Below are 14035 nucleotides of genomic sequence, written 5' to 3'. Positions count from 1 at the left end.
CATCCAGAACTGGCCGCAAGCGGGTCTTGTGCGATGCATTGCAAGATCGACGTTGGGTTAGGGACATTTGTCGCGCCATCACAGTGCAGGTCCTCCGGGATTATCTAAGGGTGTGGTCTTTGTTAAGCTCGGTATCTCTGCAGCCGGGGCAACCAGACAGATTTCAGTGGAAATGGTCCTCGGATGGGATCTATCGTGCCTCCACAACCTACAGGGCTTTTTTCAACGGGGCAACCAACCTTCCAGGAGCAAGAGAATTGTGGAAAGTCAGGGCGTCACCAAAGGTGAAATTGTTCTTCTAGTATGCCTTACACCGCCGTCTCTGGACAGCTGAAAGAAGAGCGCGTCATGGTCTTCAACTCAGTGATACCTGCGCTCTCTATGATCACCTGAATCTGTTAGCCATCTGTTACTAGGCTGTGTCTTCAGTAGACAGGTTTGGTTTGCTGTTCTGCGCCCGTTGCAGCTTCAGTCCTTGCAGCCTGATGCACACTCGGATTTGGACACCTAGTGGCTTCAGAAACGACAGCAGCTAGACAATTCGTCCAGACCGATCTTCGACTCCCTCGCCCTGCTGATCTCCTGGGTGATTTGGAAGGAGAGAAACTGCAGGGTCTTTAACAGAACCCCTTCCACGGTTCAGGAAGTAGTGCAGGCTTCGATAGCCGAAGGGAGGGATTGGGTGCTCTGCGGGCATGGGCCAGTGCAAACTTTGGTACATTTGTGGTCGCAAAACTTTGTTCCCATGTAATCTCCTCCTTTGTACACCAGTAGTTAGGTTGTGTTCTCTGCCTGCCGGTGTGCTGGCCACGGCTTGCGACCCTCACCAGTCGGCCTTCTGTACTCCTGTTTTTTTTCTCTTAATGAAAAACGGGTGAAGTCCCGATCTCGAAAAAAAAAGAAGATCTCTGGTTGGTCTTAACTTACAAAACATGGCACGAGTGGTTGCTATGGTTGCAGTACAGTTAAGAAACTATAGAGATCGTTTCGTGAGGCTACATCACAATGAATTGTTCTCAATTAAATATATGTACAGAGCCGTTTTAGGAGCGCATGCTTTACCTTATAACAATTTAATTTGGAAATTGAAACTGCCTCTCAAAACTAAAGTTTTTTTGGTATTTATATAAGCGAATAATCTTAATAAAGGACAATTTAGCAAGGCGGCGGTGGCATGGAGATAAAAAGTGTTGTTTCTGCTCTTCCATGAGACTTTACAACATCTATTCTTTGGCTGTCATTTTGCTAAATTTGTGTGGTGAGCCATTGAAGCCTCCTTTAATTTAATACCTCCAACTAGCGTCCACAATTTGTTTGCAGATTAGTTACAAGGAATAAACAGAAAATTAAAATCTTTGATTCTTGCCGGTGCAAGCACAATTTGTTAGGTGATATGGTTAACTCGTAATAATATGATTTTTGAAAAGGTTGCAACACCATCTTATTTACAGGTTATCTTCAGGGGACATACTGGATTGATCCCTATTACAGAAGGAGGAGGGCCGCCAAATGGTAATGATGGGTTGCAGGAATCTTGAGATAACCACAATAAAAGTGTTTGCAAGGCACTATTGGATTTTTAGAAATAGAATAGCTTTCTAGATGTTGAGTTTCAAAACTCCTGTTTTTTCTAGGTTCTGTTATTTCATTTTTACTCATGTTTCCCTCTCCTTTCCACATCTGTCTCTCCTCTCACTAGTGGCAAGTAGCTATGATCTCCTGTGTTTTTCTCATCCTCTCGATGTGCCTCAACAACATTGAACTCACATATTCCGTGGTTGCACCCACTGCCATATATTCCCTCGCACATCCCCCCATCCCTCCTCATTTTCTCCTCCCATGCTACCTCGCTAGTAGTCAAGTCGACATGGCAGGCCATAGTAAGAAACTGGCCTACAAAATCATCTCAAACTATTTGAATGTTATTAGATACTTTAATGATAGAAATATCGAGTTTTGTAGTTAAGGGGTTATGATGATTTTTTCTATTGTTTGCTAACTTACACCCATTTAATCCTTTGCAATGTAATATATGTCATGTTGGTAAAATCATCTTTCTAAACCACCCCATGGGATTCTTTAGATAATTTCAATACTTCAAGGACAAACTACTTGGTTTTTAGTTAATGGGTGAAGTAAACAAATGTCAATGGCTAGGAGGGTTAACCAGATATTTTCATTCTATGTAATTAACAACGCTCTCTCTGATTTTCTCAAAAAACTAAATTAGCTGCCTCAACAAAGGTGACCAAGTTCTTAGGTACATCATTTCCATTTTGTCTACTAAAAAAAATTATAGCAAAACCATGCTTGAATTCAATCTCTTTCAAAACAACATTTTTAGCTGGCCTCATTTTTTTATAGATAATGGAAGAATTTTTGGCTTCAGACAGTGTGATTTTGATGCATCACATATAAAACTTAATACAAAAATGTAGCAACCATTACCAACACCAGCGTATGTCCCAAGATATAACACATCACTATTGCATACAAGATGAACTAGAACAAACCAAAACAAAAAGGAAAGGCCCCCCTCCAGTTTGTAGGCCGAGTAGTAGTCATCTTTTGTGGTTTGTTCCGTAATGTTGCCTCTTGACGATCCATCTTTACACTAATTAGGTCATCAATAGAAACAGAGCTGAAGTCAATTCCTAACTCATGAGAAAAGTTAGTATCTAAGGTTAACTGTGTCATATATAGAACCGTAATCTGCAAAACTGATCCTGTAACACACTGAATGGTTAGGCCTCGACAGCGATCCTAAACAAAGGGCTTACAATGTTCTTCCTCAGCTGTAAAATTATGTCGGTGTTGATATATATACGTAAATCTGAGTGAGCACCAAACAGAACGGACTGTAACTTTGGTAAATTAGTCACTATTTGGTGTTGTTAAAAAAAAATCACCATGTGCCTCTGGTCCTATATTTTCCAAATCAGTAGGTAGCCACAACAGGGTATTGGCCGCCACAACAGTCTCTAGCCCCTACTCGGTAGCTGAAAAGCTGAGTTGTATTTTCAAATTATGACAACAGAATGAAAGTCTCGAGAAATGCAAGGAATCTATCCTGGATCTGAAGTTGCATGCCATGCCATGGTGCACATTATTGATCAAGGCATTTCACGAAAAGAAATAGTAAGATTGATTCAAGCTGACTAGCTGAGGGTGTGCATCTTCTCCATGATTTCGGAGCAATCAGAGCTTGTGCCCCACTGTTTCAGGTCTGGTCGCTTCATCTATTGTTGCAGTCTTGCAGACATGCAGGACTACCCTGTCTCTGTTGAAAGACAAGTGACATTGTTTTGGGTGAAGCATTTGCATGTGGCAGCCATGATATAGGTTGAGGCAGGTTCTATATATTAGCTCCGACCCTGCCTAGCTATATGGTCCACAGCAAAGCAAATGCAATGAGATTCCACCTATCTGTAGTCTTGGATGCATTAGGCCACCCATGAACTTTTGTCGCCATTCAATTGGATGGCAAAGATTTACCTCTCGGCTGTACCTTCATTTTCGACAGGAATATGTTAACAAGCGTCGAGTGATAATTAAACCATGTTTGCTTTAAGCAGACAAATGGCATTACCATTGATACTAATAAACCTTTTGGCTATAAATAGCCACCTGCAGTGAGATGAGGATGTGCACAGCTCAGTCAATACTCAGTTTTTTTTATGAAACCAGTCAGTGCTCAGTCACCTTCCATCTCTAGTGATGAAGTTTCAGAGTTCTTCCCTTTTCTCATGCCCATCAGCATACCCGCGATAACAAGGATGATGATCAAGACCGTGGTGGTCACCTATAATTCCTGAACTCTTGTATGGCGCTATCCCAAATGAGCTTTTGATTGAGCCTATAATGTTTTCCCTGCCATACAAAATGGGTGTTTCTTTATCTTCTTAACGGAGGATGGGGAAACCCTTATGTTAGTGACTGTCAGGCTCTTGGCCTTGCAAGGGCAAGGTTCTGGCTTAGTACACTGCAGGCAGGGCTGCTGATCCACGGTGATAGGCTCATCCCCTGTAACGACTATCCCTTCTGAGCTTGTAAATTTTGTTTTAGCATTTGAACTTAGACTCTCTCTCTCTCTCTCTCTCTCTGTGTGTGTGTGTGTGTGTGTGTGTGTGTGTGTGTGTGAGTCTCTCTCTTTCCTTCGTGCATTTGGTAGTGACTTGATTTCTTTAGGCTTGTGGAGTGGTGTTAATTTTGTGCCTTCTATGCACAACAGTTCTATAATACTACTACTATATTTTGGCTTTTGAATTCTGACATTCTTTCAATTCTTGTTTTTTCCCTTTTGTCGATAATGATTTTAGTTCATACAATCGAATTTAAACAGCCTTACTCTGAATGTGCGGAGGATGTTAATGAAATGCTGAACATATGATGGCATGATGCACATACCCATCACTGTTCCTTTTTTATTTTTCTTTGTATCTTTACGATTGTGTCAGTCTCTAATAACCGTGCATAATAAGTGTTCAGTTCACAGTTTCATACGATACGATAAAACCACGCGCAACTTGGGGCATAATTCAAATAAAAAATAAAACAGTCAAACCTTGAAATGTAGTAGTTGGTTTTTATTGTGAGATGTTTGCCTTTTTTTCACATGGAGGTCTGAGCGTATGTAGATGGGCAGCTGCTACAAACAGATAATTTCTTAATTTAAACAACCATATGATCACTACTGTAAACAAAAATCTCCCTATCGGTAGAAAACCGACAGTTAAAGCGACAAAAACATTTTAGTTTCCAGTAGTGGATAAGTGAAGAATACCCTATTTATCTCCTTTGATATATTAACTAATTGTTAACCTTTCTCCACAAAAGGTTACAATTCTCTGGAAATACTTTTGGATGTGTCTGTTTTACAATAATCTCAACAATTTCTTGTCCAGCGCAACCCGTAATCATAATCAACGAAGAATAGCTTTGTTCTTGATTTGTGCCATTTGGTTACCGGAAAAAAAAATCAGTTTAAACTATATTCATTACGGCCGCAGCCTTTGTAACCCTCGATTTTGAAAACCAAAGCAAACAAATAATAAATGGAAAAAAAATCAATAGCCAGAAAGCTGAAATGATAACAGCATAATTAATTACTAACAAATGGGTATTGATTAATTTCCAATTGTCATGTCCAAACAAATAGTGTCTCCCATTCTCCCCTCTTTACAGATCGAGATTAACAGAAAGGGGAGACAAGGCAAAGCAAAAAAAAATGAATGGATCAATCGACATGTTCAGACCCAAATTAAGGTATACATACATTAATATATATATAGCATATATATAAAAACAGAATCCAACCGAATGCAGGCAATGGCAGCCAGCAGCCTCCTGGTCTCTTCCTCCGATCCTCCTCCTCGAATTCTACTGCAGGTAGTAGGCGAAGAAGGAGAGCACGGAGGCGCCCAGCACGGCGCCGACGGCCGGGAAGGCGGCGGCCGAGGAGGCGCTGGTAGGGGCGGGCGCCGGGGCCTCAGCGGCGAGAGCCACGGTGGCCGAGGCGGCAGCGACAAGGACGGCGCAGGCGACCTTCTTCATCTCCATCGCGACTTGATCGATGTGTGGCGGCGTTGCCGAACGGAACGTCGGAGATGAGGAAGATCGAAGGGCGGCGGGCAGGCTTATTAGCAAGATGGATCAAAGGATGATCGCACCTGCTATTATTTGTTTGCGCCCCGCGCGCCCTTGCTTGTAGCTAGCTTGCCTGCCTGCTGCCTGGGGAATGAGGAGAGGGAGGAAGGGTGGGTTCTTATAGCTGGATTAGCCGGCTAATCTTGGTGTGGCCGGCCGGCCGGGGAGGATGCCATGGGGGTGGGGGACGGCGAGAGGTAGGTGGTGGTCGCCAAATCAACCGCCATGTGGAGGAGCCCGCGCGATGATGAGTGGGCGGGAAGGAATTTTTTTTTTTGTTGGACAACTCGGGAAGGAAGTTTGTTGAGGACGAGTGGACGAGCCGATGGAACAGTCTTTTAATTTCTCTCCAGTTGCTTAACTGGAAGCTAACCAATGTCGGTTGATCTCTTGCTGTATTTGAAGGTTGTTTCAGAGAAGCCACCTATTGTCACGCGTGGTATCAACCAACTGCCTAGCTTGTTCAAAACTGCAACCTCGACCACTGCATTTTTTTAGTTCTATCAAATAATGCAAGAAATATGTGCTCCTTTTTGAATCGAAAGAATATAGAAGCATGATTTTTTTTAGAAAGAATGTTTGAGTTTACTTAGTACCTAATGGTCAGTAGAAAATCTCAAACGTCTGTGTTGACTAGAGTGCATTGTCTTAATTTGCTTTAAACATGGCCGACATGTTAGGTGATTCAAAGAATTGTTTGGATTAATACTTAGTTTAGCAATACACCATGGATATATTTAAAACAAAACAAATGATTGTGGTATCATCTCGGCGCAAATTGACACTAATAATCTGTTTTTGGTCCAATTGCTACATTCGCTTTTTTTTCTACAAATAAGTACTATTAACTTTTTTTAAAACGTATGAAGCCTTCCGAGGCACGGTGGCAAAAATGATCTTGACAACTTGTGATATTTTTCCCGGCCTGCAAAAGTCGGAACATAACCAGTTCAAAGTGCCAGCTTAATCAAATAATACCGGTGTCCAATAATGGACATTTGACATCTCTTTTTTTTTTCTTGCAGCTTTTTTCTTTTCTGCAAGGTCAATTTCTCCGATATTGCAGAGCATCTCCACTAGCTAGTTTTCCAATAATCTATTTCCAATATAAATGTATTAGGGTAGTCTACTATAATTTTTTTTGTATTGAGGGAGTTGTTGCAACAGTATTTCAATATATCTATTCCAATACCCATATAAAAGGTGAATCTCATATGAGTGTAAGAAAAAAGATGGTTAAAAAATAGTAGTTGCTGGGATGGTTCCTATGGTATCAGGGGAGATACAACTCACACTTTATTTGAGACGAGATGATAAAAATATTATAAAAAAGAGAGGTATTGTGAAACTGCTAAAAAACTTATAGTTGTTCTAGTTTTATCGGAGATATTAGGAAGCTGTTGAAGATGCTCTTTATATTTACACTTTGGATTCACGGCACAGTGATGTCAACTATGGTTCAGACTATTGGCCGGATTTGGAAAAATAAAAAATCAAATTGAAATCAAATTCAACTGAAAAGATAGATAAAACAACAAATAGGAATGACCAGTGACGGCCTTGTTTTGTTTCAAAAATTTTGGCAAAATGGGTACGTAGCACTTTCGTTTGTATTTGATAAATATTGTCCAATCATAGATTAAGTAGGCTCAAAAGATTCGTCTCGCAAATTACATGCAAATTGTGTAATTGGTTGTTATTTTTATCTATATTTAATGTTCCATGTATACACCGCAAGATTCGATGTGATGAAGAATCTAAATTTTTTTTGCAAATTTTTTTAGAACTAAACAAGGCCGAAGTTCAATTGGACACCACGGTGACAAGGGAAGTAGCTAATCGTATGAAGGGGCCAAATATTTTTTAGGTAAAAATGCTGTCCTGAACAGAGAGATACTAGCTCAACCGCGGTAGCCAATTTGCCACCGCGATCCAAACTGCCTCGTTGCTGGTTCAGTACGCATGCAGCCTGAAGCAGGCTGTCAGACTGCTGTTCGTTCCAGATTGCAATCTCCTCCAGCTTTGTATTCTACGGGTCCATTGAGGTATCCATGAAAATACATTCGTACATCTGTTGCATTGTTAAACACTTTAGTTAACCACCGATTAGTACTACCATCGCTACTAATCATGCTGACAGCTAGCTAGTAGTGATGAGAGCAACACGTCCATTGCTAGCGAGAGATTCTTAATCTGTCCATGGAAGGACGGCAACAAACACAACCAGGACACTAGCTCTCTGTACTCCTAGAATGAAAGCTGTTACAATCAGAACACATGGCCCAGTGTTCGTTTCCCTAATCAACCCCAGGAACAAATCCCGGCCGGAATCGTTAGTTTATTTGTATAAGATTTTATTGGCCTGTTGACACCGTTTTTGGACACGTATCCCGGATCGGTAGAATGTGGATCGGCAAGACATGGTGATGGTTACTAGTCTGCAGAAGAGTTGCCGATGAGGGCGGTTGCCGATGAGAAGACAGCTAAATATGGCTAAGTCCGTGGGTGCAGATGTGTTTATGCCGATGGCCAGTATTAACCGTTGCCGATGGGGAATCTGCCGCTGGCATGGAAGGAAGACTCGAAGATTGCCGATTGGTCCGTGGTGGTGTCCCAGTTTGTCACGGAAGGATAGTTTTATGTTTTCTTTAGTTATTTAAATCGTTTTGTACACGGATTCTGTTTAAATTTGGAATTCGAGTTCTAGTCGTGTCTGGTTGTAGCTCTTTGAGCAGGATATAAATGTAGACCCTAAGGCCTTGTAAAAAAACATCTATCAATCAATCAAACACAAGTTTTTACTCATATTTCAGCATCTACTTTTTCAACGACTTCGTCATATTTTTCCTTTTACACTACGAGTTCTTTGGAGTTCGTCGACTTAAGCTCGGCGTATTCTCAAGTTCCGCGTGAATACCTCTTGGCCGTGGCATCCAGGCGCATTGCTGTTGTCGGGACCAAAGTATTCGAGTTATCACCTTTGCCGATAGTAAGGTCAAATCGGCTGGCACGCCTTAACGTTTAAATCGAGTATTAGCCCTTTGTGTTTGCAGATCTAGCTTTTGCATCAACACATCTTTTGGCACGCCCGGTGGGACAAGATTCAAGATCGAGATCAACATGTCGACTACAGAGTTCGATCAGGAGAACGTTGAAAGGTCCAAATGGCTAGGGAGGGGGGGGGGTGAATAGCCTATTTAAAAAATCTACAAACTTTACTAAACAAGTGAGTTAGTAAAATAAGTGGCGAAGCTATTTTAGCACTAGCACAACTAAGCTATGCAAGCCACCTAAACAAGTCTAGTAAGAAGACTAAACACTAAAACACAACAACTCTATACTAAAAAGAACTAAGCTACACAACCTAAACTAATAAGGTAGGCAAGAATGTAAAGATAGGAGAGTGATTGTTATACCGACGTTGTAGAGATGAAATATATCCAATCAATCACATACACAATCACAAGAGTGACCTCGGCAAGGGATGACACAATATTTTTTACCGAGGTTCACTTGCTTTCCGGCAAGCTACTCCTCGTTGTGGCGATACACCCACTTGATGGATCACGAGCTAATTGGCAATCCAAAGCCAAACCCTCAGCGGGTGCCGCACATCCACTCTCAAGATGGGGATCCTCCAAGCCACGAGCAATCCACTAGAATAGCCAATTTGCGATCTCCCGCGGGGAAGGCTCAAGAACCCCTCACAAGTCACTTGGTGAGGCTCGAAACAATCTCCAATCACGAGCTCAACACCACCGCTGCTCCAAGCCGTCTAGGGCGTCGGGAAACACCCAAGAGTAACAAGAAATCCGTAGCAAACTCAAGAATCAAGTGCCACTAAATGCAACTCTCAAAGCAATGCACTTGAATCTCACTCAATCTCACTAGGATGAGCAATCAAGCAAGGAGATGAGTGGGGAGAGTGTTCTCTAGCTCAAAGTATGCCTCAAGTATTCAAAAGTGCAAGAGAGAACCTCCCAAAGTCAGCCACCAACTATTTATAAGCCCCTCACAAAAACTAGCCGTTGGCTATTTTCACTGGGCTGAAAACGGGGGCACCAGACGCTACTAAGTGAACACCGGACGCTCGACCCCTAGCGTCCGGTGCTCAGGGGTACGACACGTGTTCGTCCTAAAATTCGCGTGTCAGATCCTAACGGTCACCTGCGGATCACCGGACGCTCTGCAGGTCCACACTGGACGCGTCCGGTGCACACCGGACTCATGCGCAGAGAGTTTGTCAAACTCGCGACCTCACCGGACGCTGGGCACCGGACGGTCCGGTGCTCACCGGACTCGTGCGCAGAGAGGGTTGCAAAAACCCCTCACACCGGACGCTAACCATCGGACGCTTTCAGAGTGCGTCCGGTGCTCAACCCTAGCAGTGTCAAGCACACCGGACTTTGAGGTCAGCGTCCGGTGCCTCTGCACTCAGCGTCCGGTGAGTGTTTCTCAGAGAGAAAACACTCCCGTGACTTCTCTAAATTTCCCACCGGCGCAATAGAAAATATACACTTATTTTTCTCAAAAGCTCCTCTCAACCCTAGGAAAAACACCTCCTTTGCAAAAGTGCTAACACCAACAAGTGTCCACCACCAAAGTGCAAGTGTGTTAGCTTTTCTCAAACATTTTCACCAAAGAAGTTAAGTTAGCACTTTACTAGATCCTAATGCATATGCTCAAGATATGGACCTAGTAGCACTTGATTCGAGAGATGACCGTGATTTCCCCTCTTGATAGTCAGCTATCTATCCTAAACCCGGTCAATCACTTCTCTACTCATCTTAGACCGGCAAAAGTAAAACCCTATGTTTATACCTTTGCCTTGATAACTTTGCTCCTCGTCTATCATCATGATCTTCACTTCATGCTTCATCTCTTTGCGATCATGTGGCCACCTTTCCATGCCACCATGCACCTTCATCACATGTGTTGCTATGCCTAACTCAAATCACTTAAACACAAGGCATTAGCAACTTGGTGTCATTAATTACCAAAACCAAACTTGGGCTTTCAATCTCCCCCTTTTTGGTAATTGATGACAACCATCACAAAGATATGAAATAAAATCATAATGAACTTGAATTGCTTGTCCAAGGCATTTTAATCAAGAGACAAGGTTGGACAAACATTTCAAATTCGGTTTTGGTAGTACTAGCTCCCCCTACATATGTGCTTCCATGAGTTTGGTTCAAGTTTGCACATATGCATGAATTGGAATTTTGGGAGATTTATTACTACCAAAATGATGCTAAGGTATATAGAATGGACCTTTGAAGCGTGATACCAATCGGAGTTGCCAATATACCATCCTTAGCACCAATGTGGCTAGACATACATCAAAAACTCAAGATACCTCGTGAGATCACATTATATGTCTAGATACCACAAGAAAATAAAACTCTATGCTAGAATTCAAAGCAACATTCAAGTTCTATTTCTAGCAAGCACCAATCATACAAGAGTAGTGAATTTAAACTTGCAATGCAACACCTCATTATGTTTATGCACATTCAAATGCAACAAATGGTTCATGAGCTTGCTCCCCCTATTTGTGTGCTCAAGTTTTAATTTTTCAGAAGTTATCTCTCCCCCTTTATCATCAATGACCACAAAGGTTCAAATTTTAGTGAGAATTAAGTCAATCAATATGAGGGTCAAAAAAAGGTTCAACCTAGATCACTTGCCTAGATCATGTAACTCGGTTTGATCCAAGGACAACCTTTTTCACACCTCATGAAGTATAAGGGTTATCTTGACCATGTTGAATTACATATCATAAGCTCATATTATAGATTCAACACTAGGCTTGCAAGCTCACCAACATGTCATATGCTACCACTAGATCAATCAATCATAGAAACAATAGTGGTACCATACATACATCAAATTCTTTTGATTTTCATGAATGAGCCTATTTTCATGCAAACATGTCTATATATTCTAATCATGTCCTTAGCAAGTATGAATGCTATGTCAACCAACTTTACCTTTCTTTGTTGGAGGAGAGGCATGTGATATATAGATGTAGGGGTGTACTCATCTCAAGTTGGAGAAGTCAAGTATGTTCAATTCATTTCTCAACTTGCAAAATCTCTTCTCATCAAGTGGCTTTGTGAAGATGTCGGCTAGTTGATCTTCGGTGCCAATGCTTTCAATGCTAATGTCACCCTTTTGTTGATGGTCTCTTATAAAATGGTGCCTTATGTCAATGTGCTTGGTTCTTGAATGTTGAACCGGATTTTGTGTCATCTTGATTGCACTCTCATTGTCACATAGCAACGACACATTCTTGAATTTGATTCCAAAGTCATTCAAGGTAGCTTTCATCCAAAGCAATTGTGCACAACAACTACCGGCACTAATGTATTCGGCTTCAGCGGTTGATAGTGCAACACTATTTTGTTTCTTTGATGACCATGAAACTAGAGACCTTCCTAGCAATTGACATGTGCCACTTGTGCTCATTCTATCAATCTTGCATCCACCATAGTCGGAGTCCGAATATCCAATCAATTCAAAGTTAGACCCCTTGGGATACCATAATCCAACATCATGAGTGCCCTTAAGATACCTCAATATTCTTTTGGTTGCCTTCAAGTGACTTTCTTTAGGTGAAGCTTGGTATCTTGCACATTTGCACACACTAAACATCACATCCGGCCTTGATGCGGTGACATAGAGCAAACTTCCAATCATGGACCGATATAGCTTTTGATCTACCATGTTGCCACTTGTATCACTACCTAATTGATCATTTGTGCCCATAGGTGTGCTCATTGGTTTAGCTTCTTGCAACCCAAACTTCTTGATCATGTCCTTGACATACTTTCCTTGACTTACAAAAGTGCCATTCTTCATTTGCTTGATTTGAAGTCCAAGGAAGTAACTAAGCTCTCCAATCATGGACATCTCAAACTCATTTGCCATCATTCTTCCAAATTCTTCACAAAAGTCTTGATTGGTTGATCCAAAGATGATATCATCAACATAGATTTGCAACACAAACAAGTCATTGCCTAGCTTCTTGGTGAAGAGGGTAGTGTCAACCTTTCCCATCTTGAACCCTTTAGAGAGAAGGAAATCTCTCAATCTCTCATACCATGCTCTAGGTGCTTGCTTCAAACCATACAATGCCTTCTTGAGCTTATAAAATGGTTGGGTTTCTTGTCATCTTCAAAACCGGGAGGTTGTTCAACATAAACCAACTCATTTATGTATCCATTGAGAAATGCACTCTTCACATCCATTTGATAGAGCTTGATGTTGTGGGCACAAGCATAGGCTAATAATATTCTAATTGCCTCCAATCTTGCAACCGGTGCATATGTTTCTCCAAAGTCAAGACCTTCAACTCGAGTATAGCCTTGTGCTACTAATCTTGCTTTGTTTCTCACAACCACACCATCTTGATCTTGCTTGTTTCTAAAGACCCACTTGGTACCAATCACATTGTAGTTCTTTGGCCTCTCAACAAGCTCCCACACTTGATTTCTTGTGAAGTTGTTCAATTCTTCATGCATGGCATTTACCCAATCAGAATCTTTCAATGCATCTTCTATCTTCTTTGGTTCCTCAAATGAGACAAATGAGTAGTGCTCACAAAAGGATGCTAGCCTTGATCTTGTTTGTACACCACTTTGAATACCACCAATGACTTGATCTAATGGGTGATCCCTTGCTATGCTTGTAGGTTGGAGTATTGGGAGTTGATTGCTTCCACTAGCTTGATTTCGATTTTGATCATCATCATGAGAGCCACTAGTACTTGCTTGATTTGTATCAATTTGCACTTCTTGATTGATTATGTGAATATCACTATCATCATCAACTTGCCTCGGCCTTATGTCACCAACATCCATGTTTTTCATTGCATTTGCCAATTGATCTCCTCTCACATCATCAAGATTTTGAACTTCATTTTGAGATCCCTCGGTTTCATCAAACTCAACATCATGGACTTCTTCCAATGTGCCACTTGCCAAGTTCCAAACTCTATATGCCTTGCTTGTGGTGGAATAACCAACTAAAAACCCTTCATCACATTTCTTCTCAAACTTGCTCAATCTAGTGCCTTTCTTGAGAATGTAGCATTTGCAACCAAACACTCTAAAGTATGCAATGTTGGGCTTTCTTCCATTCAATAGCTCATATGGTGTCTTCCCAAGCTTCCCATGGCAATAGAGACGGTTGCTACAATAGCAAGCCGTGTTGATAGCTTCACTCCAAAATGAATGGCTAACATTGTATTCACTAAGCATTGATCTAGCCATATCAATCAAGGTTCTATTCTTCCTTTCAACTACACCATTGGATTTAAGAGTGTATGTTGGAGAGAATTGATGTCCAATTCCAAGATCATCACACAATTCTTCAATTCTTGTGT

The 14035-nt window shown here is 41.5% G+C and overlaps 1 protein-coding gene across 1 annotated transcript; it reads right to left on the bottom strand.

Annotated features, from left to right (window-relative positions):
- On the bottom strand, positions 5102 to 5868 carry LOC8078251 (arabinogalactan peptide 23). Its single transcript, XM_002436909.2, has one exon. The coding sequence runs from the start codon at positions 5557 to 5559 to the stop codon at positions 5380 to 5382; it is 180 nt and encodes a 59-aa protein (XP_002436954.1). The 5' UTR covers positions 5560 to 5868; the 3' UTR covers positions 5102 to 5379.

This window comes from Sorghum bicolor, chromosome 10 (assembly GCF_000003195.3).
Source record: "Sorghum bicolor cultivar BTx623 chromosome 10, Sorghum_bicolor_NCBIv3, whole genome shotgun sequence".
Taxonomy (NCBI): domain Eukaryota; kingdom Viridiplantae; phylum Streptophyta; class Magnoliopsida; order Poales; family Poaceae; genus Sorghum; species Sorghum bicolor.
The sequence above is the reverse complement of the archived record's forward strand: the minus strand, read 5'-3'. Positions and strand labels throughout refer to the sequence as shown.

What these genes read in the sequence shown, in the direction of transcription:
- LOC8078251 (XM_002436909.2), bottom strand. Translation starts at nt 5,559, where the DNA reads ATGGAGATGAAGAAGGTCGCCTGCGCCGTCCTTGTCGCTGCCGCCTCG.